This window comes from Pituophis catenifer, unplaced genomic scaffold (genome assembly GCF_029215685.1).
Source record: "Pituophis catenifer annectens isolate HBS135680 unplaced genomic scaffold, rPitCat1.0.hap2 SCAF_8, whole genome shotgun sequence".
In the NCBI taxonomy this organism is placed as follows: domain Eukaryota; kingdom Metazoa; phylum Chordata; class Lepidosauria; order Squamata; family Colubridae; genus Pituophis; species Pituophis catenifer.
This window is the reverse complement of record NW_027256888.1, coordinates 22,405,420-22,432,335: the sequence shown is the minus strand read 5'-3', so window position 1 is coordinate 22,432,335 and position 26,916 is coordinate 22,405,420. Positions and strand designations below refer to the sequence as shown.

General features: G+C 38.9%; 1 protein-coding gene and 1 pseudogene across 1 annotated transcript in view; one reads left to right on the top strand and one right to left on the bottom strand.

Moving 5' to 3' along the window:
* Positions 1 to 21,801, top strand: part of LOC139320541 (E3 SUMO-protein ligase KIAA1586-like) — a 43,679-nt pseudogene extending 21,878 nt beyond the window's left edge.
* LOC139320230 (gamma-aminobutyric acid receptor subunit alpha-2) overlaps positions 1 to 26,916 on the bottom strand; it is a 441,414-nt gene that overhangs the window by 173,494 nt on the left and 241,004 nt on the right. The window contains exon 6 of the mRNA XM_070948459.1: positions 25,628 to 25,710. Within this exon, the coding sequence (XP_070804560.1) occupies positions 25,628 to 25,710 (83 nt within the window). The remainder of the gene's footprint in view (positions 1 to 25,627; positions 25,711 to 26,916) is intronic.

Here is a 26,916-nt window from a genome sequence, read left to right as displayed (position 1 = left end):
GTGATCGTGTGGGACATGCCACCCGGGATTGTCCCCAACGAGTTCCAGCTCCCATCACGTACCAGCCCAGAGGAACAGTTTCCAGAGGCAGAGGCAGAGGCGGAAGACAAGGTCGTCGTGGTCCCTGGCGTGATCCACAAACTCCACTCGCCACATTGGCTTTAGCCAATGATCCACAACTTCAACCAGAGTACGACAGACGACTCCTGTGGACTTTGGACAGTGGTGCAGCACTGCATGTTACCTACAGAAAGGAACTTTTCACAGAGATGCACGAGCCCAAACCTGAACTACGTGAACTTTATTCTTTTTCCAATCATCCTTGTCAGGTCAAAGGAAAAGGAACTGTTTATGTTGAAGAGCTCGATGCATTCATTCCTGATGTTTATTACATACCAACAGCAACTAGTAATTTGCTTAGTCAGAGTCACTTGTCTAGAATGTTAAAGTTCCAGGTTCACCACCTTGAAAATGCAAGTTACATAGTTAAAGATGGAGATATTGTTGCTGGAACCATGTTAATTGGTGGTGTTTATTACTTAAAGCCAAAGCCTAAACCACAAACACAGGCAAGTATACAAACTCCAAAAAGGGAGAGCACAGGCCCAGAGAGAGATGCTCCAGAGAGAGTTCCTGTTGCTATTCCAAAGACTTCTAAAGCCAACAAAAAGAAAATTGGGAAACAGTTTGCTCAGAGCAAGCCTGAGGTTCCTCATAAAACTGTTAATGTTGAGAATTCGCTAACTGGTAAACCTTTGCATTCCAGGTGTATCCATAAATGGCATAGAAGATTGGGGCATGCCAGTTTCCGTGTTCTTAGGAAGATGCCGGAGTTCGCAAAAGGTTTGGATCTAAAGGGGTGTAAGGTGTTTTTGGATTGTGCTGTATGCAAAAGGGCCAAATCCAAAGCAGCAGCCATTCCCAAACACGCTACACGCCTGTCAACACACATTTTTGATTTGGTTCACATTGACATAGTTGGTCCTTTTCCGCCATCATTTGGTGGTAGAAAATATTTTCTAACAATTGTTGATAATTACTCTAGATATGGATTTGTGTATCCTATGAAAGAAAAATCTGAGACCTTTCAGATCTTTAAAGACTTTGCAGCCCTTGTTTCTACCCAACACCAAGTTCGCATCGCCAGAATCCAGAGTGATCGTGGTGCCGAGTTCATGTCTCAGCGTTTCCAGGACTGGATGCGTAAGAATGGAATTCTTCATCAGACGTCGGCGCCTTACACACCGGCTCATAATGGGGTCATAGAGAGAAGACAAGGGGTCCTGCAAACCATGATGCGTTGTCTCCTAGAAGACGCCCACCTTGATATGATATACTGGGGTGAAGATATAAAATATGCAAATTACATTGTCAACCGTACTTGGAGCAGTGTAATGAATCAGACTCCTTTCTTCATGTTGTATGGCTACAAGCCCGATCTTAAAAACATCCATATTTTTGGTTCATATGCTATGGTGAACATTCCCTTAGCTCAAAGAAGGAAAGGAGGTCCAGCAGCAAAGAGACTGAGATTTATGGGTATTGATGATAATTCAAAATGGAGCAAATTTATTGACTCTAAACATGTAATTGTGATTTCCCAATCTGCTAATTTTGAGGAAGATATTGACTGGTCCAGGATTCATTCCAATGATCCTGGAGTTTATTTTCCTAGAGATGATACTGCTGATGCCACGCAGATTGATGATCAAGATTCCACTGATTCTTCTCAACCCGATGTTCTGTCTTCGCAAGCCGCGGATGCTGACGCTAGCGACGAATGTGAGGACGAGGATGAAGAAGAAGACTGGACTGTTGTTCCGAGACGTTCCAAGAGGGCCACAAAAGGAATCCCTCCACAACTAAATTCTTGGCAACTGACAAAAGCACCCTTGCCTTTGATTTGCAATGTTACACTTCCACCTGATAATTTCACACAAATCAAGCAGCTTCCTGATTCAGAGCAAGACAAATGGTATGAAGCAATGCAGGTTGAAATGGACAGTCTAAAGAAACTTAAAGTGTTTACACCTGCAAAACCTCCAGCAAACAAAAAGGTCATTGGCACTCGATGGGTCTACAGAATCAAAAAGTAGCCAAATGGTGAGTCACTGTACAAGGCCAGACTTGTAGCTCAGGGTTTCACTCAACGTTATCCTGAGGACTACACAAATACCTATTCACCGACAGTTCAAACTGAGAGTGTAAAAATTGCTTTAGCAACTGCAACTATCCTTGGTTTAGAAGTTTTTCAGTTTGATGTTGACACGGGTTATCTCCATGCAGACCTAGATGAAGAGATCTACGTGAGAAGTCCTCCAGGATTCCGACAGCAAGAAGGGGATACCTGGTTCCTAAACAAAAGTCTTTATGGTCTGAAACAGTCTGGTTTAATGTAGTATTTATGTCTTACTGACAAACTAAATTCAATGGGCTTTATTAAGTCCGAAACTGATGAGTGCGTGTTCACAAAAAGATCTAACAATGCATATGAGATAGTTCTTGTTTATGTTGATGATATTGTTTATATTGGTCCAAATAAGCAAATGAGTGAAATTTTTGCCAAAGCTTTGCAGAGATACTTCACATTGAAATCATTAGGTCACATTAGCACTTATTTAGGTGTTCAGATTGAAAAAACACAGAAGGGGTTTAGTCTTTCACAAGAAGATAAAATTGAACAAATTTTGCATCATTGCAACATGAAAGATGCTAACACAACAAAGACACCCTGCAAACAGATTTTCATAACTTGATACAAGAAGTAAGTCCTGAGTTCGAGGATCAAACACTTTATCGTTCAGTTATTGGGTCACTGTTGTATATTAGTAGTTGGACCAAACCCGACATTGCACTTAGTGTTAATCTCTTGTCTCGACATGTAGGTAAGGCAAAACAGTTTCATTGGACATGCGTTAAGAAATTATTGAGATACCTAAAATACACTAAACACATGTTAGAACCAACACATACTGATTATGCAGAATTATGTTGTTATGCAGATTCTGATTGGGCAAGTGATAAGAAATCATGTAAAAGTACTTCAGATTATATGATGTTCTTAAATGGATGTCCTGTTTATTGGCAAGTACGTAAACAGAATTTTGTTTCTACTGAAGCTGAATATGCTTGTGTTTCAAGATGCATGTAATTCTCTAACTTGGTTTGATGCTTTAGTCACAGATATCTGGACACACCCGATCCGACCGATCACCGTGATGGAAGACAATGAATCGGTGGTTTATATTTCTGAATCACATTTCACAGGTTCTAGGTCCAGACACATTGACATCCGTTATCAAAACATAAAACATTTAGTGAAAAAAGGTTTTGTTAAAATGCAGTATGTATCTACACATGATCAGATTGCAGATATGCTCAACAAACCACTTCCAGCAGCTCAACACGAGTATCTGCATAAGAAGATGTGCCTTATTTGATGATGTACCTGATATTCGCTCAACTGGCAAAAGAAGGGGATTGTCACTGCGTTCTTTTATTTACCAGCTGAGCTCTCATTTCTGGACTATCAGACTTTCCGTAGCGTGCCAAGAATTGTTATCAGTAAGTTAAACTGCTCATGTCCACCTCACATTCCTTCACACTTTTTTTTTGTTCTCTTGCCAGGAAGGTCCGGCTGCTGAGAAAGCAGCTGGCACGAACTTTATTTCAAAATGTAACTTATTAAATCAGTTAGGTGTTTTATTTTCTTTATAACAAATAAATGAGTTTTCTTAGAATATATCTTCGGGTTTTGTTTTCTTAAAGTATACTTGCAAGGAAAAGTCTCGATCCACCCCTCGTAATCAGGTGCAATTATCCCAAAAGCAAAATGGGATTAATCAACGCCCTGACAAGAACGATGTGGAAACATCTTAAAGTTAAAGACAAATAACACTTTTATGTAAGTACTTGTGTACCTCTTTTATTGTTTTATTCTTATTTAAGTAGTAAGTGCATGAAATTAAAAACTTCCTTTTTGTATATATTCTTTTTGCAGATCATTCATTAGGGCAAAAAAGTCAGTGATGTTGAAGACACACAACACTTTTATCGTTCTTATGTAAGTACTTGTGTACCTTTTTTATTGTTTTGTATACTTATTTTATTCCTATTTAAGTAGTAAGTGCACAAAATAATAAACTACCTTTTTGTATATCTTCTTTTTGTAGGTCATTCATTGGGGCAAAGAAGACAGTGACGTCAACTTGGCCACACCCACCCAGTCACATGACTGCCAAGCCATGCCCACCCAGTCACATGACTGCCAAGCCATGCCCACCCAGTCACAAGACCACCAAGCCATGCCCACCAAACAACCCATGCCCACAGAACCGGTAGTAAAAAATTTTGAATCCCACCACTGAATTGTGTGATGCAAAAACCCAAAAACTCACAGTTCATAAACCAAAAACCATTTCAGGGTACAAACAATTATTCATTGTATTTTCTCATAGAAATGTATTGGATAGGTGAGGTCACAATGGATCTTTAGCAAGATTGAAGTGTAAGAATTATAAGAGTTGAATACAATTTATCTGTTAAGACAATGAGGAAATGTGGGATGTGAAAAAGTAGTTTGTGTTTAGAAAATTTAGATGGGAAGTTTGTAATCTGCATTTAGGAAATTTAAATGGGAAATTGCCAACATCAAGTTCAAGATTTTATTAAGATATTTTTTAATGTATAACATTTCCAAAAATGGTAGTATATCTTAAAGAAAATAGGGCTATTTAACAAAAAGGAGCTGGTCCTCCTGATAGTTTTCCTATCTGTTAAAAAAAATAGCCATAATCTTTCCATATGATGGTAACTAGTATGAAAAAGATTAGGAAAGAAAGATAGACAATTTCCTTTAGTCATGGGCCCCTCTACGTTTTGTATGGTGTCTTAATGGCTAAACATCAAAAATAAATGGAAGGATCTTTGAGGTTACAGCAGGCAATTATATTTAGCTGTTCTTAATGCTTGATCTTAAATAAAAGCAGGATTGGACCTGGATGGCTAGATAAATATAGGCTAGATTTGAAAGCTAGAAAGAAATTCTGGAATATGACAATAGCAAACAGGTAAGTCATATGGTTAGCAGAAATCAAGCTCAACCATTTATTCATTCATCAAATTAATATGGCCATATCTCACAAAAAAGTGACCCTGGGCAGCATACAATAAAACTGTAAAATTCAATATATAAAAATAATTATTATTTGAAAAACATCAAATAATCACAATTTTAAGAGATGGTAGCAGGTATCAACAATAATGGAGCCACCTCAGTACCTCACTTGTCCCTTCCAGGACTGATGGCATAACCTGGTTTTGAGGAACCTCCAGAGCCTCCATTCCACCAGGGATGGAAAAAGCCTCATTTCAGGGGACAGGATGTTCCATAATGCATGTGCCACAGCAGAGAAGGCCATCTTCCTGGGATTTGCCAATTGTAGATCCCTAGTAGATGGGACCCATAACATGCCTCTTCTACTGGATCTGATCGAAAAGGCAAATATATTTGCCAAATATAGATAGACAATCTATCAAGGGAAGTATGCTGTTTTCCAGGAGCAAAGATCAATGATATGACAGAGAGACTTACTAAAATAATAAAACCTACAGATTATTATTCTTTTCTCCTCTTTCATTTGGGGACAAATGATACAACAAAGAGCCCCCCCCCCCAAAATCAAGAAACTATGAGCAGCTGGACATGAAAGCCAAAGAGATAGCAGCACAGGTGGTTTTTCATCGTACTTCCAGCATAAGATTAACATCCAATGAAGGAATGGAAGATTTTAGAAGTAAACCTCTGGCCTCTGTGATGGTGCCATCAAGAGAACTTTGGATTCCTAGAGCATGGTCTATATCAGTGGTCCCCAACCTTTCTGGATCTATAGATCACTGACAGGTGGCAGCAGCAGCAGGGGCAGAGAGGGGATGGTTTCATGTGTGCATGTGCCGCTTGCACAAATGCAGCTTTGTGTGCTTGCCTGCCACGAATCAGGTCTATATTACCTTCATGAAGGGCTTCTGGCAGAGGATAATCTACACCTCACAAAAACAGGAAAGAAACATGTTTGGAAAACAACTGGCTCAACATATCCAAAGAGTTTTAAACTAAAACTGAAACAGGAGGGAGACTAGTTTTTAAGATCTAATCCCAAACATAAACCTCAAAATGACCAATCAAACAATGAGATAAGAAGTAATGAAAAGGAAGGGGAACTCAAATATAAAACAGGAAATGTAGGAAGCAAGTATAAGGTCAGTCAAAAAGGACTCAGATGTCTATACACTAATGCTCAAACAGGGCAAACTTGAAGCCCTAGTACATGAGGGAAGGTACTGTACAACATTGTTGAAACTTGGTGGGATGAAACTGTTAACTGGAACGTACTGCTAGAAGGATTTAAAATGTTTTTTAAAAAAGAATCACATGTAACAAAGGTGGAGTTGGAGTTGCATTATATATAAAAAATAACTACACCACTACAGAAATACACAAAACCAAGGATGAAAGCCTTCTTGAATGAATTTGGGTTAATATAAAAGGTAAAAGAACTGACATTGCCCTAGATGTATACCGCAGACCACCAAACCACACAGAGAAAATAGAAGAACTTTTGCTAATCAGTTAGCTACATACCACAGTAGAAATAGGGACTTTAACTACCCTGATACTAATTGGGAGACAAACTCTGACCAATTGGAGATGAAACAGATTCCTGACAAACCTAGCGGAGAATTTTGTTATCCAAAAGATAGAGGAGGGAACTAGAGAGTGATCTATATTGAATTTAATTCTTACTAATAGGAATGAAATGATAGAAGGGATTGAAATTGCAGGAAGCTTGGGGGAGCATAAACATGTCACACCAGAATTCAACACAATGCAGGCACAAGTAATCGAGAAAGTCAAACTACTGTCTTAGAATTTATAGAAATCCTAAAGTGGAAAATAACTCAAGAGCTTGGGAAACTCTGAAATATGAGATTATAAAAGCCTACTATAGTATAATACCACTGAGAAAGAAAAACAAGAGACCTTAGATGAAACCAGCATGATTGCATAAAGAACTCTCTGATAAACTGAGAAGCAAAAATGACAAATATAAAAAAATGGAAAGAGGGACATATGACTAAAACAGAATATCAGCAAATAACCCAAATCTGCAAGGCTGAAGTCAGGAAAGCAAAGGCTCAGAATGAACTAAGACTTGCAACAAATCCTAAAAATAATTTTAAAAAAGTTTCTGCAAGGAGTAAAAGTCAAAACAGGCAAGAAAATGGTAAGAAAATACTTATCCAATCTGAACAAGTTTAATCATCAGGACCAGATGGATCACATCCCAGGATTCAGAATCACTGAAAAAAAAGCTCCTGAAGTACCGGGGAACTACCAGAAAACTGGAAAGAATTGATGTGGTTCCAATCTTCAGGAAGGGAAAAATGGATCCAGGAAACTATAGACTAATCAGCCTGACATCCATACCAGTGAAAATCCTGGAAAAGATAATCAAGCAGTGGATTTGCAAGCATCTAGAAAAGAGCAAAGCAATTACTACAAGCCAACATGGGTTTGTTAAAAATAGATCATGTCAGACAAATCTTATTTCCTACTTTGACAAGGTGACTAAATAGATAGATTGGGAAATGCTGTGGGCGTAGTTTATTAGACATCAGTAAAGCATTTGACACAGTCTATTTCATGGTATAGAAAAATGTGGAATAGATAGCATCACTACCAGATGGATTTGCAACTGGCTGACCTACTGCATTCAATGTGTAATCCTTAATGGAAATACATTTACATGGAGGGAAACATACAGTTAAGTACCAATATTCTTCAACTTCTTCATAAATGATTTAAATGAGGGGATAGAAGGGGAAGTCATCAAATTTGCAGATGACACCAATCTGGGGGGAATTGCCAATGCTTCAGAAGAAAGGATCTTGACAGACTTGAGCACTGGGCCCTATCCAACAAGATGCAGTTCGGTAGTGTGAAAAGTAAGGTCCTGCACCTAGGCAGGAAAAACCAAATGCACATGTATAGAGTAAGTGAAAGCAGTGGAGGTAACAGTAACAGAGTTAGAAGGTCATCTAGTTCAACTCCTTGCTCTTGCAGGAGACCTATACTATTTCTGATTAATGGCTATCAGTCTCTTTGTAAAAGCCTCTAGTGATGGGGCACTCACAACTTCCAAAGGCAATTTGTTCTAATAACCTTGAGAGGGATCTAGGTGTCCTACTGGATGAGTATTAAGTATGAGTCAGCAGTGTGCTGCAGCTGCCAAAAAAAATCAATGCAATCCCAGGATGGACTTATTTTCCAAAGCACCTAAGAGCAGGACAAGAAGTAATAGGTGGAAGATCATCAAAGAGAGATCCAAACTAGAAGTAGAAATTTCCTGTCAGTAAGAACAATCAATCAGTGGATTGTCTTGCCTCCAGAAGTTGTGGCTGCTCCATTTCTGGAGGTTTTGAAGAAGAGATTGGACAGCCATTTTCTAGAATGGTATAGGGTCTCCTGCTTGGGCAGGGGTTGGACTAGATTACCTACAAGGTCCCTTCCCCTTGTTATTCTGTTATTCCTACTGCTAATATTAGTTCAGACATGCATCTCAGATCTATTAATACAAGACATTGTTATTCTGCATATTAAAAATGGCTATAATTTAGTAAGTATGTTCTGCATCCATGGCACATCTAAAGATGACTGTATGTGTAATTTGAATTAGTTTTTTTAAATGTATATTTAATATGACAATAAAATGTTGAGGAGAAAACTGAAGACCCTCAAGGTGGAAGAAAGATTCCACATTAACAAGTTATAGTTGTTGGAGATGTTCTGATTAAATTATAGGAAAGTAACCCAGAGAGCTGGGGAATTAATCTCTATATAAAAACAGGAGATTAAAGAGAGTGTCTTTGAAAAAATTGAGAGAAAGTAGATACATAGCAAGTTCTTCTTATTCTTCTTATGCAGTAGCAGCTCAAGATCAATCTTCATATTCTAAATAAAGGGTTGCAGATCCAGGTTTGCACAGTATGGCGGGTTTCTACTGTTGTGCTACACTCCAAAATCATCAAGAACCTAGCTGATCTTTCCTGGACCACATCAAGTTCCACCAGAAGCAATTCCTTTTTTGGCAAGCAGATGTTTGAAGAGTAGGCCTCTCTTATCCAGGGCATTCATCACCCTTTGCAATGTACATTACTTTGATTTCATTAAGGGGTACAATTGCTGTGGTTCTAAAATGACTAGTTATGTCACCTACATTTATGCCAACTCTGATATTTACAAAGGTTGACATTTTTCTAAGGGAAGAATAAGCTGCAGACTGATATTGCTAGCCTTTGGGTATTTCTCCAGCTGCTGCATCATGTGATTTTAGAAAGTTTAGAAATCATTTTCTACTTCTAATAGAAGTAAATGTTAGCACTTAGGAAATGTGTCATACTCACTGCTAGGGAACTTTTTTTTTTAAGAACTGGTGACAAAACTGATGGATTGGAAATTGCCCAAAGACATCAGAACCAATTCTATGGAAAGGCAGATGAAAAGGAACAGTTATTGTAATCTAGTGATTGGAAGTATCCCAGACTTAGAACAGTGCTTGTAAGTAGCCCAGACTTTCCTGGGGGAAAAAAAGCAAGTGTTGGTGATAGGAGATTAAATTCTCAGGGGAACAGAACCAGCCATCTGCAGTTTGGACATCTAGTGAAATATGTTGGCTCCCTGGAACAAAAATCAAAAATGTAGTTGAGAATCTTACTAAAATAATCAGACCCATAGATTACAATCTCTTTCTCCTCCTTCAATAGGGACAAAATGACATGACAATGAACCTGAAAAACAATATTAAGAGATTACAAGCAATTAGGCAAGAAAGTGAAGGAGCAAGGAGCACAAGTAGTCTTTTTATCTGTATTTCCAATGAAAGATCAACAGGATTTTAGAATTAAACCACTGGCTTAAGAGTTGATGCCAAAAAGTGAACTTTAGATTCCTAGACCCTGGTATTATCTACACAAAGAGCTTTTGGCAAGGGAAGGGCTGCATCTCATAAGAACCAGGAAGGATGTATTCAGAAAACAACTGGCTCAACTTATCAGGTCTTTAAACTAAAAATGAAGGGTGAGGGTCACCAATCTTTAGGATCTTTAAGACAAATTTTTGGATCTTTGGGACTTAATTCCAAGCATAAATTCCAAGACAACCAATCAAACAGTGAGGTAGAGAGTGATGGGAAGGAAGAAAAGCCCAGATACAAAGTAGGAGATGTAGGAAGCATACCCAGTGTATAAAAGACTCAGATGCTAACACTCAAAGTTTAGGGAACAAACATGGTAAACCTGAAGTACTGGTACATAAGGGCAGGTACAATACAGCTGCCATTATCAAAACTTGGTGGGATGAAACTCATGACTTGAATGGACCAATGGAAGGATACAAACTATTAAAAAAACCAGACCTAACAAAAGAGGAGGTGCAGATGAATTATATGTAAAAGGTCATTATATTTCTACAGAAATGCAGAAAATCAAGGATGAAAACCTCCTAGAATGCATATGGGTCAATATAAAAGGAAAAAATAATGACATTGCCAGAGATATATACTACAGGCCACCAAACCAAGAAGAAATAGATGAACTTTTTGCTAACCATTTAACAAAGGAAATATACCACAGTAGTAATGGGGGATTTTAACTACCCTGATATCAACTGAGAGACAAACTGCATCAAGTGGGAGCTAGAACAGATCCCTAACCAATCTAGCTAACAACTTTGTCGTCCAAAAGATAGAGAGAAGTAGAGGGAAAGCTATACTGGACCTAATTCTTAGGCCCAGAGGAAGTGATAGAGAGGGTTGATGTTGCTGGAACTTTGGAGGAGAGTGACCATGTCATATTGGAATTCAATATAATGCAAACACAAGCAATAGTACATAATCAAAACAGTGTCTTAAACTTTAAAAAAGCTGATTTTTACAGAGTGAGCTTGGGAAGAATGGATGAAAACCTTAATGGGGAAAACAACCCAAGAATCTTGGGAAACTCTGAAAAATATCATTATAAAAGCCAGTCCAGCACACAATATCACTGAAAAACAAAAACAAGAAATCCAAGAAAAAAAAAACACAACATGGTTTTCTCTCTAATCTCTCTAATAAACTGAAAGACAAAAAGGATAAGCAGGGGAAAAATGAAAGAGTGACACATAACCAAGGCAGAATACCAACAAATAGCCTGAACTTGCAAAGATGAAGTCAGGAAAGCAAAGGCTCAGAATGAAATAAGACTTGTAACAAATGTCAAAAACAATAAAAACAATAAAAATGTTATTTCAATAAATAAATAAAAAACAAGGAAAAAGTCAAGGAAACAATTGGCTCACTAATAGGAGAAGATATCAAGGTAACGGGTAGCAGAAAGGAAGTGAAACTGCTTAATTCATTCTTTTCACCTGTCTTCATGCAAAAACAAAATATTTATCAAAAACACTAGAAATAAAAATTAAAACAACCAAGAAAATGATAGAACACCTGTCTGATCTTGATGAATATAAATCACAAGGGCCTGATGGATTACATCCCAGAGTTCTGAACAAGCTGGCAGATGTTATCTCAGAACCTTTGAACTTTCAAAGATCCTGGAGCACTGGGGAACTACCAGAGGACTAGAAAAGAGCTGAAGTGATTCCCTTCTTCAGAAAAGGGGAAAAAAACAGATCCAGGAAACTACAGACCAATCAGCCTAACATGAATACCTGGGAAAGATTCTGGAAAAGATAGTAATTTAAAAAAAAAAAAACAAATCTGAGAATACCTCAGCAAGCAAAGTTATAACCAAATGCCAACATGGGTTTGATAAAAACAGATCATGCCAAACCAATCTTATCATTCTTTGACAAAGTGACTAAATTAGTGGACCAGTAAAATGTTGTGGATATAGTATACTTGAATTTCAATAAGGCATTCAACGAAGTAGACCACAACATACTTCTTGGTAAGCTAGAAAAATATGGGCTAGATAGTATCACCACCAGATGGATTTTAATTAGCTAACAAACCACACTCAATGTGTAATCCTTAATGGAGCTATATCTACATGGAAAGAAGTAAGCAGTGGGGTACCCTGACGTTCTGTCTTAGATCCAGTACTCTTCAATATCTTTATAAATTGCTTAGATAAGAGAATAGAAGGGGAACTCATCAAATTTGCAGGAAACATTAAGCTGTCAGGAATAGCCAACACCCCAGAAGATAGGCTTAAGAACTAGATGGTTCTCGATAGACTTGAACATTGGGCTCTTTCTAACAAACTGAAATTCAATGTAGAGAGAAGTAAGATTTTACACTTAGGCAATAAAAAAACAATTGTAAAGGTATAGATTAGGTGAAACTTGACTCAATACCAATAATTGTGAGAGCAATCTTGGAGTCCTAGTTGGACAACCACTTAAACAGGAACCATCAATGTGTGGCAGCAGCCAAAAAAGTCAATGCAATTGGTAGCATATACAGAGGGATAGAATCAAGATCACATGAAGTATTAGTATTGCTTTATAAAACCTTAGTAAGACCACACCTGGAATACTGCATCTAATTTTGGTCACCACATTATAAAAAAGATTGAGACACTGGAAATAATGCAGAGAAGAGCAACTAAGATGATTAAGGGTCTGGAAACTAAAACATATGAAGAACAGGTGCAGGAATTGGGTATGTCTCGTCTAGTGAAAAGGACTAGAGTTGACATGATAGCAGTGTTCCAATATTTGAGAAACTGCCACAAAGAAGAGGGAGTCAACCTATTTTTCAAAGCACCAGAAGGCAAGACAAGAAACAATGGATGAAAACTAATCAAGCAAAGAAGCAATCTAGAACTAAGGAGAAACTTCGTAAAAGAGAGAGCAATTAACAATTTGCCTTCAGAAATTGTGGGTCCTTCATCACTGGAGGCTTTTAAGAAGAGACTGGACAAACTTTTGTCTGAAATGGTATAGGGCTCCTGCTTTGAGCAGGGACTTGGACTAGAAGACCTTCAAGGTTTTGTTCAACTCTATTATTCTGTTGAAATTAGATTATACATTGTTCTTGTTTTCTTCAGTATAGACAAAGAAGTCCCATTAATTTTTCTAAATGAATGCATGTCTTCAATGTAAGATATCTGCCACATATCAAACAGCAGACTTAGGTTAGCATAATAAGAAGGAAAAAGTATGTGGTTAGGCTTCTTTTAAACATAAATGTTTGTGATGAATATATAATTGTGTTAAATATTTTTAGAAAGGGGGAAACTGATTTCATACACCACTGCAATGATTCAAACAAAACACAGAGAATTCCCTAGATATTAAACAGAGAAATTTCAATTATTGTGAATAATAATAAAACACAAAACTAAGATCTCTAGAGTCTTTGTCTTTCGATCCAAAGGAAGATTCTGATCAATTATAATATCAGCATATTTTTCCATAAATTCCTTTGAACTTCTGCTGATACTTATTTGGGGGGCATTGACCATGGATTTATTCACTCAGCAAAATCATCCAATTCCTCTGTTTCACTTTGGTATCCCCACCCCGAGATTTTGTTTTAGGAATATCTGGAATCTTCATTGCCTCTTCATGAGCTCCCTCAAGCAAGTCCATTAAATCCAGAAAACAGACAGTTGTTTTTTGGCACAAATTTTGTTTTCTGGCTGAGGTGTGTGGTAGCTTTAAAATATTCCAGAAAGCATGGGTGTTCATGCAAGGGAGAGGAAGGGAGACAAGGGGGAGCAAATTATGAAGTGTCTGCCATTACATCATGATGCAAATGCTGTGACGTTCATCTAAATAATTGTGTAACTACATGCATATTTTTATCATTTTGATGTCATTGCAGTTTCTTCCAGATGCTGCTGCCCAAGAGAGCAAAGCTTCAGAGCACAAAGTATACCAAGAAGATTTTTCAAGCTACAATTTGGAACACACAACTACTTTGAAAATATCTTCTCATTTACTGGTCAACCACACTTTGACCAGTAAATGAACAACAACTAATGACCTCCTTTTACCAGCCCACAATAGAAAGCGTCCTCACTCATTGCATTACGGTGTGGTATGCTGGTCTGACAGCCGCGGATAGAAAGACATTACAGAGGGTGATGAGCATAGCACAAAACATCATGGACAGTCCCCTGATATTACTAGAGGACATCGCTAGGGCTCGCTGCCTTAGAAGAGTGAGGAAAATCCTCAGGGATGACTCACACCCTGGTCAGCACTTCTTTATTCTCCTGCCATCAGGAAGGAGATATAGAAGCATAGGCAGCCGCACAAATAGGCTGAAGAACAGTTTTTATCAGTGGGCTGTCAGGCTTCTGAATGGAAAATAACTTTACAACAACATAGTATGATTGACTTGTGGGGCCGGTGCGATGTGCAATAAGTTCACATGGTGCAGTAGGATTGTGTGCTTGTTAGTAGGATTCACTGGGTTAGGGATTTTTCTTTTACTGTCTTTCACTGTGAGTTGTATTGGGTTGGAGGGTGCACAAAGGGAGGTTCAGCCAACCTCATTGTACACATGTTGTATTCTGACAATAAAGTTTGAATTGAATTGACTTCCTCAGCTGAAATGAGAGCTAGAAATGGACAAGGTCAGAAGAAAAGTTGGTGAGACTAGATTGGCTTGTTACAATAATCATGCAGAGATGCTGCTTGCTTTTCCCACCAAAAAACAAGATTTATCAATCTGTTACAATGCATAATTTAATGACTATCATTAAGTGTTGTACCTTATGATTCTTGATGAATGTATCTTTTCTTTTATGTACACTAAGAGCATATGCACCAATACAAGTTCCTTGTGTGTCCAATCACATTTGGCCAATAAAAAAAAATCTATTTTATTCCTCTATTCATAATTGGGAAAAAGCAAATATCTCATTTGAATGTTCAATCTGATATAAATATGTGGGCTGAATATTACAATTTGCAGTAGATGTTTTCTTCACTATTATTGGCTTTTCTATCTGCAATAAAAAAATGATTTATCTAAAAGTTACATCTTTAAATCTCTCTTTGAATACCTTCAAGTTTAAATCTTCACCTGTGTATCTTCACAATTTAGGTATCAGAACAAACTAGATAATTTAACATCTTTATTTGTTACTACCTGACTAAAATATGTATGTTTCTTTTGTGGTAAATGAAGCGCTTTATTTCCAAAACCTCTGTTTATCAACATATGCTCGTGTTACCCCATGAATTGGTTTCTCTTATGCAATTGAAAAATAAAAAAATGCATTATCTTACCTTGTTACAGTTTATTTTTGTATAATACCAAATTTTGGTCACACCTATTGTTAGCTGCTTAAAATCTATTTCAGTAAGAGCCAGTGGCAAACATAAAAATTACATATTTGTACCTTGAAAAAAGATGTCAAAGTAGTCATCCCTTTTCAAGGTACAAATATAGTTTTAAGTTTTCCTTGTGATGGGACATAAAGCTAGAGACATATCAATATATTTGGCCCATCCATGTGAACTCTAAATCAGCAAAACTACCAACTGACAGTACAATCGTCAACAAGATTGTTTACAAGAATGGAAAATTACATTAAATGAGTCTTATTTTTCAGATTAGCATAAAAGAGGATTGCATTTTAGGACGTTTTGACCTTCTAGGCCTCAGATTTTTACCATTTATTATTTTTATTTTATTATATAGAATACAAAGAAGAGAAGAAAAAATAGGAAATTAAGGTAAGGAAAGGGAGCTGGAAAAAGGGGGTCTGAGATACAAAGGGAAAAAGGAAAAAAAGAAAAGGGGGCATTGACTTCCAACTCTTCTTAGCACAGTACAACCTCACAAACACACTCAAACCTCAACTTTTTGCTTTTACACATTGATATATAACTAGCCATTCCTATAACACCAAATCTTTCTAATGAACAAAACCAAGGTCAAAATCCAGAAGTGATATCCAAATAAGAACATATTTTCCTCTTTGAATAAAATAATCAATTTAACCATTTCTGCTTTATCTTCCTTGCTATGGAAATAATGTGTATTTCTATTTGCACCTAATAATCTTTGTGAATTGTCATCATTTTTATTTACAAAATGTATTGTATTCTTTCTAATTCTTTGAGTTTACTGAAAAGAAAGGGAAAAAAACTTTTTTCACCTTTTTTTCCTTCAGAGTACTAAACTTTAAAAAAACCCACTTTTTTAAAATCAAAACTTTCTAATACATCTTTGTCTTTGACTTCTTAACATACAAGTTTTAAACTTCAGTAGTATGTTTAGATCCCTCCCTCCAAACTATCTTTACAGAATATATATATTTTCTTTTATAAACATACTTTTTAACATACAGTTTTTTAAAAAAACTGGTACATCATTTTCTTTAACTTTCTCTTTATACAGGTACTCTCAAATACATTTTCAATAACTTTTGCCTACTTTAAAAATTACTTAAGCATTATATATATGTAAAAAAAAATACATTTTCGAATTTTGGGTTAAACAGAGAAAAATGCATCCTGATTCCAGTTAACTCATTAAGCCACTCCTTCCAGCTTATCTTCATGGAGTAAAATCTTTTTCTTCTCTGGAAGTATCAAAAACTTGTAGTCCTTTCTTTTTATCATGAAATCCTCAACCTTGTTAATGTCCTTAAAGAAAAAGTCCCAAATTTGTCTTTTTTCTCAATGCTCTTCTTTCAGTTGTGTTGAGTGGTTTACATTTGAATCATAGTAGTGAAAGTTAATATTAGGTTCTTCCAAAAGTGCAATAAACTCCTCTGCATTTTCAGCTACTTGTGAAGTTGCCTCAGCAGTTTGGTAATATTCTCCACATGTTTGCATCTCAGAAGTAATTTGAGAGGATTTTTTCTCATCAGAGAACAGCTGGTCAACAAATTGGCATATTTTATTTAGAGTCCATTCAAACATATTTCTAATACTTTGCTCCACCATCTTAGCTTTCTCTTTTAATCAGAATCAGAAGATTTTAGCCACCCACAGCTAGGAAGATCAAGCTACCAGTTACTATAATAGTAAACTAAAATCACAGTTTCAATCTTTATCTTTCTCTGTCAGTTTTTTTTCTCACCACTTCCTTGTTTGGCTTGCCTTAGCAGCCTTCTTCCTTGTTCTTTGAGACAAAAAAAAAAAATGGTGCCTAAAATGGTGCAAGTCTTCAAAAAGGTATAGCAAGTTGCAGCTAGAAAGAGCCTCTTTTTAAGTTGACTTAAAAACAAGATTAATAGTTGTTGAAGGTGATTAACAAGAGAAAGGCATAGTTTACTGCTCCAGGCACACAGCCTGGAAACCTCTTTTCTGTTCCTTCTCTCAAGAAGCTTGGTCAATCTGAGTGAAGGAAAACAAAGATGGGCAGACTGATGATGGCTTGCTGACACTGGTGGGAATGTCAGTCCCATATTCCAGAGCTGTAGTAGTCACACTCACAGGACTAGTCCGTTGATCATCCTGAAGCAGCTCCTCCACCCAGGCGCATCGGCCTGCAGGGGACCTGCCTGTTCCCCGGCAGGCAGGACACCTGGGTGGAGGAGCTGCCCTGGGTTTACCAACGGGCCAGTCCTGTGAGTGTGACTACTACAGCTCTGGAATATGGGACTGGCTGTGGCGGGGCTGGAAATCTCTGTCATGGGGTGGCATGTGCAATGTGCAACTTTGCAGATGGTGCAATATTAAAAAAGGAGCATAGCCCTTGCTGGCTGGAACGAAATAATGGTGCTGTTGCGGGGGTGGTGGTGGTGGTGGTGGTGCAAGCAGGCCAAAGCGGTGGTTGTGATGGCTGGAAGTGAAGTGCTACTTGCATTTGTGTGGCATCAGCATTCCGCCTCGGTATATTTGCGCCAGCCGATGGAGCAAGGCAGTCCTCATCTCCTGCCGCTTGGGACTCAGAGCGGTAAAGGGCATCCATTCTGCAGAGCAGCCAGAGTTTGCTTTCCATTGTGGATGCTAGATCGTCCCCCTACAAACTCTCATCTCTTGAGGAGTCTAGCCGAAGTTTCCCGTGCCATTTCAGCGAGCGCTCAAGAGACGAGAGTTTGCAGGGGGCCAAGCTAGCGTCTGCAATGGACAGCAAACTCCGGATGCTCCCCGGACCGGATGCCGTTTACTGCTGCGAGTCCCAAGCAGCTGAACCTTCCTCCCAGGCAGCTGTTTGGCTGAGTGCGGCAAGTTCTTGGTCTTATCTTCCAGTTCCAGCTCACGTGGCTCGCACCGCTCTACTCAAGGTGAGGTTTGTACTTGGCCTTAAGAACGGGGGTCGGCAAGTGGGCAGGGTGATGTGGGCGGTGCAGCTTTGTGTTCCTGCAAGCAGGCCAGATTAATTGCTCTCAGCCATTTCTGGCCCAGGGGCCATTGCTTGAGGATACAATACAAAAAATGCAAAAATACAAAGATTTTTCTACGGACCACCAGTGGTCCACGGACCACCGGTTGGTGACCAATGTTCTAGGCCTCAGATTTGATGTACCCTTAGAGTTGTACTTAGAGTTGTACTTAATTAATTTATAGTTTTGTACAACTGTACAATTATTTTATACAGATTTTTATTTGCAACTCTATCCACTGATTATACCAATTAAGAAAATTAATTTTAATATGAAAAGAAACTTAAGTTTCTTTAATATAATTTAATTTAATTTAATTTAATTTAATATAATTTAATTTAATATAATTTTATATACATATATTCTCCAATATCTTAGAACATTCTGTTCCATGTTACAACAGATAGATAGTTATACTTATCTTAATTTTGGTAAGAAACTCGGTCAAAACTTTTAAAATATCAATAACAATTTAAAGCTATCAATTAAATACAGTGCCTATAGGAAAGAAACTTGCTAGAAAGTTTGTGATGACCATACTTTGTTCTGTGATACAAGACACTAATATGTTCAAACATTAACACTCTGAATATAATACAAGTAGTTCTGAAGTTAAAACTTTTGTTCAGTGACTGTTCAAAATTACAGCAGCATTAAATGAATAGTATTGATGCCCAGTCCCTGAAGTTATGGCTGTAATAATGCCCTTGTATTCATATGATCAAAATTCAAGCACTTGGCAGCCTGCCTGCACATACTATGCATCCATAGGGATGGTTCACCTCACTCCCCCCCCCCCCACACACACATATCTACTTCACATATATGCCCTTTTGGCTGCCCTGCACAGCCTTGTAATCGTAGGCAGTGACACTAGGCAGAAATCTGGGGTCTTTAGCAGTCTCATTTTACCCAAGCATCTACTTCAGCCCCAGCACCGCTATTGCTGCTGAATGCTGTCTCCAGGTCCACATTATAGCCAGCCACCCTACCACCACTGTGCAGAGCTCCCACTACCCTGCACTTTGCAGACCCTGCTGCACCCAGCTGATCTTAGCTATTTTTCTCCCGTTGCTGATGAGGCATGCCCAACCTGGCCCTTTGCAGCTGGCCATGACAAGTCTTCTTCCTGAGTCTTCTTATGCCATCTACAAAGAGGCTTGGATGTGGCTAGGCTCACCTGGTAGGATTCAGTTAATGATAGCAATGGGGAATCTTGCGATTACCATCAACAAATGATCAAATCATGTGATATTTCAGCTAATGACCACATTGCTTAATGACAGAAATTCCAGTCCCATTTATCATTGTAACTCGAGGACTATGTCAGAGTGCACACAATGTGACAATTTTGAGACAACCCAGGAGCAAAATACAGTAAACAGAGGTAATAATAATAACTTTTATTTGCGGTCACAGACCAAAATACTTTAAACAGAGGTAGTCTTTCAAATAGTTTATATACAAGGAATATATACATACACATACTAGGCAAAGTCAGGCAATCAATCATCAACTATAGCACAGAAGCACACACGGAGAGAGGGACTCCCTCACAGGGCCTTTCTTATATATATAGCCTCTTAAAGTTGTATCAGCCCAAAAACCTACTTATATCATTGTAGCAGCTGGACACTCCACCCCTTTAAAGCTGAACAGCCAAATGCTTTAAATATTCATGATGCCTTCTATCTCTATTATGTCCTTGCCTCCTGCTTCGGTTTCTATTCTAACTGCTACAAACACTACTAGTACCATTACTACTGCTGCTGCTGGAACTGCTCCTAATTTCATTTTCTAATGACTCCGTACACCAGTGGTGGGATTCAAAAATTTTTACTACCAGTTCTGTGGCTTGGTGATCATGTGCCTGGGTGGGTGTGGCCAAGTCAACATCATGGCTTCCTGCATTGTAATATATCTTATTGAGAACAGAGAATTGCTCCAAAAAGATTATTTGAATTTGATTGTGCAGAAGATAAAGAAAAGACAGCGAAGAATTACAATCACAGAAATTGCAGAATTTGACCCAGAAAACAGAACCGGAAGATCCAGATGCTATTATTATTATTATTATTATTATTATTATTATTATTATTATTATTAATAATATTTCTATGCCGCCCACTCTCCGAGGACTCTCTGGGCGGCTTACACCAAAGACAGTATACTAAATAGCATATTGCCCCCTCTGGGCAATATTTACCCACCTCGGAAGGATGGAAGGCTGAGTCAACCTTGAGCCAGTGAGATTTGATCCGCTGATCTGCTGAACTAGCAGTCAGCTGAAGTAGCTGCAGTACTGCACCCTAACCACTGCGCCACCTCGGCTCATATAAATAAAGGGGTGGGGTGTGGGGTGGCCAAATGTAAGCTTACAGCTATGGTAAATCAGTCCAGGTGTGCATGTTGCATATAGGCCAAGCTACTAAGCCATCAAAGACACACCTGGTGGAAATGTATACACTCTCACATTCATAAAGAATTATAAAAATGCTAGAAAAGAAATAAAGAATATGTGGCTTTAGTAAGGAATACATTGGGAAGAAAACCTCAAAGATTTTCCACAGCCAATGGGGGTGCATACATAGTAGGCAATATTAAAACCTACCTGAAAAAGAAAAGGATTACGCATAAAACCACACTGTGGCCTATACCCGGAAGAGTAAGTTGTGACAGAGAAATCATTCTGTGACTGAGAAGATGAGGTGTCTGCAGCAAGATGCAGACTGGAAGACAAATACTGAGATAAAGCAGCTCATGTAGCCAAGTACTTGGAGAACAAGCTCCCAATAAAGCCACAAATGCAATTCTTACAAGCTAAAACACAGAAGGAAGCCTAAACTAATAACAAAGGTGAACCGCAGAAGTGAGAAAAGAGAGGGAAATTTTCATACAACTGGTCATTTTGGGGGCTGTTTTTCGTCCATTTTCATGCCATTTTAGGGTGGTTTTTCACCTGAAAAATAGGCCAAAACTACCCAAAAAATAGGCCAAAAAACACTGAAAAATGAGCCAAAAACTGGCTGTTTTTTTACACATTTTTGGCTCTTTTTTGGGGGGTGTTTTTCAGCCATTTTCATGCCATTTTTATGTGGTTTTTTTGCCCTAAAAATGGCCAGAAAATGGTGACCGGGCCAGGGATAGGTGGTATTTTACTGGTTCAGCAAACCAGGTCAAATTTCTGCTACCAGTTCACCCGAACTGATCCGAACTGGTCAAATACCACCTCTGCTGTACACTCTGTCTCATTATTTTCCATTACATCCTGCTTACCATTGCTTGGTTGAATACCTTCACTTTCTCTATCCAGCTCAGTCTGATTTCTCTGTCTGCCTGACATTCTCTTTAACTTCCTCCATTTATCTTGTTTTTCCTTAGGTAATGACCATGACCATATCTCTTGGTACTTACAGGGTTCCTTACGAATACTACCTACTCTAACCCCACTTGCACTGAACCACTCAGGAGGTATACCTTTATTACACCTTTCAGGTCTCCTAGGTATAACTCTGTTAGTTTGCCTTGAGTTTTTCCTACTCACAGGATACGCCTTCGATTTTGCCTCCTTACAAACAGCGCACTCTAAGTACATCTTGCACTGCTTTGGCTTTGGCTTATGCCCCTCAGCTAGCGCTGGCATCTTCTACAGTAGTCTGCAACTCGCATGCCCCAATAAATGTACACAGTTGTCATGTGGGTGAGTGTTCATAAGTATTCACGCACAACCATTCTCCTGCCTTCCTAGAATGTACAAACCATCTTGCTTAATTCCTCGTGCACGAATTCTTCCACCCTTCCTTATGGAGTATTGTCCTCCAGCAAACAGTATTTCATACTGTTCATCACTTAAGACTTTCAAGAAGAGATTGGACTGCCATTTGTTAGAAATGGTGTAGGGTCTCCTGCTTGGGTGGGTGGGTGGGGGTTTTTGGACTAGATGACCTACAAGGTTCCTTCCAACTCTGTTAATCTGTAAACTATACCCTTGACTATCTAACCTGGAAATACTCAACAGATTATGATCTAATTCAGGAACATACAGTGGGGCAAAAAAGTATTTAGTCAGCCACCAATTGTGCAAGTTCTCCACTTAAAAAGATGAGAGAGGCCTGTAATTGTCATTATAGGTAGACCTCAACTATGAGAGACAAAATGAGAAAACAAATCCAGACAACCACATTGTCTGATTTGGAAAGAATTTATTTGCAAATTATGGTGGAAAATAAGTATTTGGTCAATATCAAAAGTTCATCTCAGTACTTTGTTATATATCCTTTGTTGGCAATGACAGAGGTCAAACGTTTTCTGTAAGTCTTCACAAGTTTGGCACACACTGTTGCTGGTATGTTGGCCCATTCCTCCATGCAGATCTCCTCTAGAACAGTGATGTTTTGGGGCTGTCGCTGGGCAACACGGACTTTCAACTCCCTCCAAAGGTTTTCTATGGGGTTGAGATCTGGAGACTGGCTAGGCCACTCCAGGACCTTGAAATGCTTCTTACGAAGCCACTCCTTCGTTGCCCGGGTGGTGTGTTTGGGATCATTGTCATGCTGAAAGACCCAGCCACATTTCATCTTCAATGCCCTTGCTGATGGAAGGAGGTTTGCACTCAAAATCTCACGATACATGGCCCCATGTATCTTTCCTGTTTACACGGATCAGTCGTCCTGGTCCCTTTTGTTGTGGCTCCGTCCTCCGAGCCTATCTTATCGGAGGAAGAAGGCTCCGAACATGAAGGAGAGGAGACGGCCAGGCCTCCCTCTCCAGGACCCTCCTCTCTGGCAATGCCTCCGGAGGACACCGAAGGCCAAACGATAGGTTCAGAGCCAAGCACGTCCCTGCAGCCACAGGTGGACAGCGACGAGGAAAATAAGTGCTGGCTGGACCCTCACCAGAGGCGCAGGGAGAAACGTGCGCAGCAGAGGGGAAGGCGTGCCAGAGATTAGCTGAGTCACTGGACCACACCCCACAGGCTATAAAAGGGAGTGTGGTGGCCATTCCGATTCTGTGACGGACAAAGCTAATCTCTGGCGAAGCACTTTGCACCTTCGGCCACAACATCTATTTGCCGTGGATTTAATTCAAACTGTATGTATTTTTGTCTGTGTTATCGGAGTAAAAGCTCTTGGCAGGCAGCCACGGAGTTGCTGCCAAGTTCCTTATCACTGACGTGTGTTTGAAGAGTTTATTTAACCCTCGGCTGGCTGGTTGGGTGTGTGCGTGATACGGGGACAGAACACCTTTGCAGAGAAACAGCCCCAAAGCATGCTTCACAGTAGATATGGTGTTCTTTAGATGCAACTCAGCATTCTCTCTTCTTCAAACACGACGACTTGTGTTTCTACCACACAGTTCTATTTTGGTTTCCTCTGACCATATGACATTCTCCCAATCCTCTTCTGGATCATTTAAATGCTCTCTAGCAAACTTCAGATGGGCCCGGACATGTACTGGCTTAAGCAGGAGGACACGTCTGGCACTGCAGGATCTGAGTCCCTGGTGGTGTAGTGTGTTACTGATGGTAGCCTTTTTTACGTTGGTCCCAGCTCTCTGCAGGTCATTCACTAGGTCCCCCCGTGTGGTTCTGGGATTTTTGCTCACCGTTCTTGTGATCATTTTGACCCCACAGGGTGAGATCTTGTGTGGAGCCCCAGATCAAGGGAGATTATCAGTGGTCTTGTATGTCTTCCATTTTCTAATTATTGCTCCCACAGTTGATTTCTTCACACCAAGCTGCTTGCCTATTGCAGATTCAGTCTTCCCAGCCTGGTGCAGATCTACAATTTTGTTTCTGGTGTCCTTCGACAGCTCTTTGGTCTTCACCATAGTGGAGCTTGGAGTGTGACTGTTTGAGGTTGTGGACAGGTGTCTTTTATACTGATAACAAGTTCAAACAGGTACCATTAATACAGGTAATGAGTGGAGGACAGAGGAGCCTCTTAAAGAAGTTGTTACAGGTCTGTGAGAGCCAGAAATCTTGCTTGTTTGTAGGTGACCAAATACTTATTTTCCACCATAATTTGCAAATAAATTCTTTCCAAATCAGACAATGTGATTGTCTGGATTTGTTTTCTCATTTTGTCTCTCACAGTTGAGGTCTACCTATGATGACAATTACAGGCCTCTCTCATCTTTTTAAGTGGGAGAACTTGCACAATTGGTGGCTGACTAAATATTTTTTTGCCCCACTGTATAAGACATTATTTAATATTTCTCCTATCTCAGGTACATAGACTTTACCTTCCCCTTTAACAGCAGATCGTTGTCCATTGGACAAACTAACAAATGTTTGCTTAGCTGGTCTCAAGACAGAAAATGTTTGTGGATTATTAGCAACATGCTGACTCGCCCCATACTCTCATTTTTGCAGCATTTTTGCAGCATTTTTCTCATCCACAGCCTCCTTCATATCATCATTCCATCAAGCATTTCCACTAGGAAATGTCACACATATTTGTGCCACTATAACAAAATTCTTTTCACTCTACTATTAGCAGCATTACAATCATCTTTCCTTAAATTTTATATTCATTGTATTACAAAATTAGATTATTTTTTTCAAATAGGATTTTTACTTTCCTTTCTTGTAATTGCTCTATTTTCATTTTGTATACTTTTTTTTAAAAAAAATTGATTTATATGCCTCCCTTCTCCGGAGACTCAGGGCGGCTTACAATGTGTTAAGCAATAACCTTCATACTTTTGTATATTTATACAAAGTCAGCTTATTGCCCCCACAAACTGGGTCCTCAGTTTACCTATCTTAGAAAGGATGGAAGGCTGAGTCAACCTTTTATTTCTTTCCTTTTCTTCCATGTTTATTATTTCCCAAGAATCACTCCTAACTTTATTAGCAGGGGTGAAATCCAGCAGTTCGGACAGATTCCGGAGAACCGGTAGCATAAATGTTGAGCAGTTCAGAGAATCGGCAAATACCACCTCTGGCTGGCCCCAGAGGGGGTGGGAATGGAGATTTTGCAATATCCTTCCCCCAGGAGTGGGGAGGGAATGGGGATTTTGCAGTATCCTTCCCTTGGAGTGGGGTGGGAATGGAGATTTTGTGGAATCCTTCCCCTGCCATGTCCACCAAGCCACACCACGCCCACCAAGCCACACCCACAGAACCTGTAATAAAAAAAAATTGATTTCACCACTGCTTAATAGGCTCTCATTCAGAATCTATCACACTTTTATTCTTCACAAGTCTATGTGAAAAAATATAATATATTTATCATATAGGGGCTGAATTGTTAATAATCTTACGTACAGCTGCCAAATTTCAATGGGCATGAATGAGCATCCATAGGAAAATCTTCTAAGTGCATTGGACATTCAGCCTGGACTGTAAGCCTAGAAGGGAAAATGTCAATTCATGGTTATCTTCTGCTAAGAGATCATGAAAATCAATTTCTCAAAAATTAATTGAATGAACACAAAGATCATTTATATTAAACTAAATATCAATTTAATGCAATTTGCTGGTTTATATTATAGGCTCCTTCAATGGAGTTTTATGCCAAAATATTAGTCATACTTTATTCACAATTATTAGGAAAGACCAACTGAATTAATATATAAATTATAGAATCATAGCTTGTCTAATAACAATTAGAAGTCTATGCCACATGGATAAACAATTCATAGTCCAGGCAAATATTTCATAGTCAGAGGAAACCAATGGGTAATTTAATTTCTGCTATTTCAACCAAAGCAAGCAAATAATTACATGATAAAATGGAAATAAACATACCAGAGGATCATGACATACACTATAATTACCTCAGGATAGCTGTCTCATTTTTATGTCATTATTTGAAGCATTTAATATAATATAGAGTTAGGTTGCCCCATTCAAATATGAAATTTAAATTACTGCAAGAAGCTTGTAATTTTTCTTCTATATTTTTATCTCACTTTTATTATTTTTATAAATAATTCAAAGTGTTGAACATATCTAATACTGCTTACTTGTCCTGTTTTCTACATAACAGCAACCCTGTGAGGTGAGTTGGGTGAAAGAGAATGACTGACCTAATCAGCCATCCAATTTTCATGCTTAAGGCAGGAGTAGAACTCACAGACTCCTGGTTTATAGCTTGGTGCCTTAATCACTAGACCAAATGCCATATGTCAATATACAGTATAACATACAGATAATACAGGTAGTCCTTGGGTTACGAATGCAATGGAGCCTGTCCATTCCATTTGTAACCCAAGGATTCGTGGGAGTGAATCTTGAGCTCATTCCCTGCTTTCGCCCATGCATTCGATAATCGAATGCCCCGCTTGTTAAGTGCACATGAGGTATCTCAGGGTTGGGAAGGCCATGGGGGTGGGGGACTAGTGATGGAGCAGACCACCAGACCATCCAAAGCCTCCCCTGACCCATAGCTACCTCATTCTCCCTTCCCTGGGGTCCCCACAATTGCTTCCCCCTCCATCCTGCCGCACTGACTTACCTTATGAAGATCTGTCTCCTCTCCAGCCTGTTTCCTTGCCTGCTTCCTCCTTTCTTGTCAGCAAAGAGCTTGATGAGGACTGTGGCAATGAAAAAGG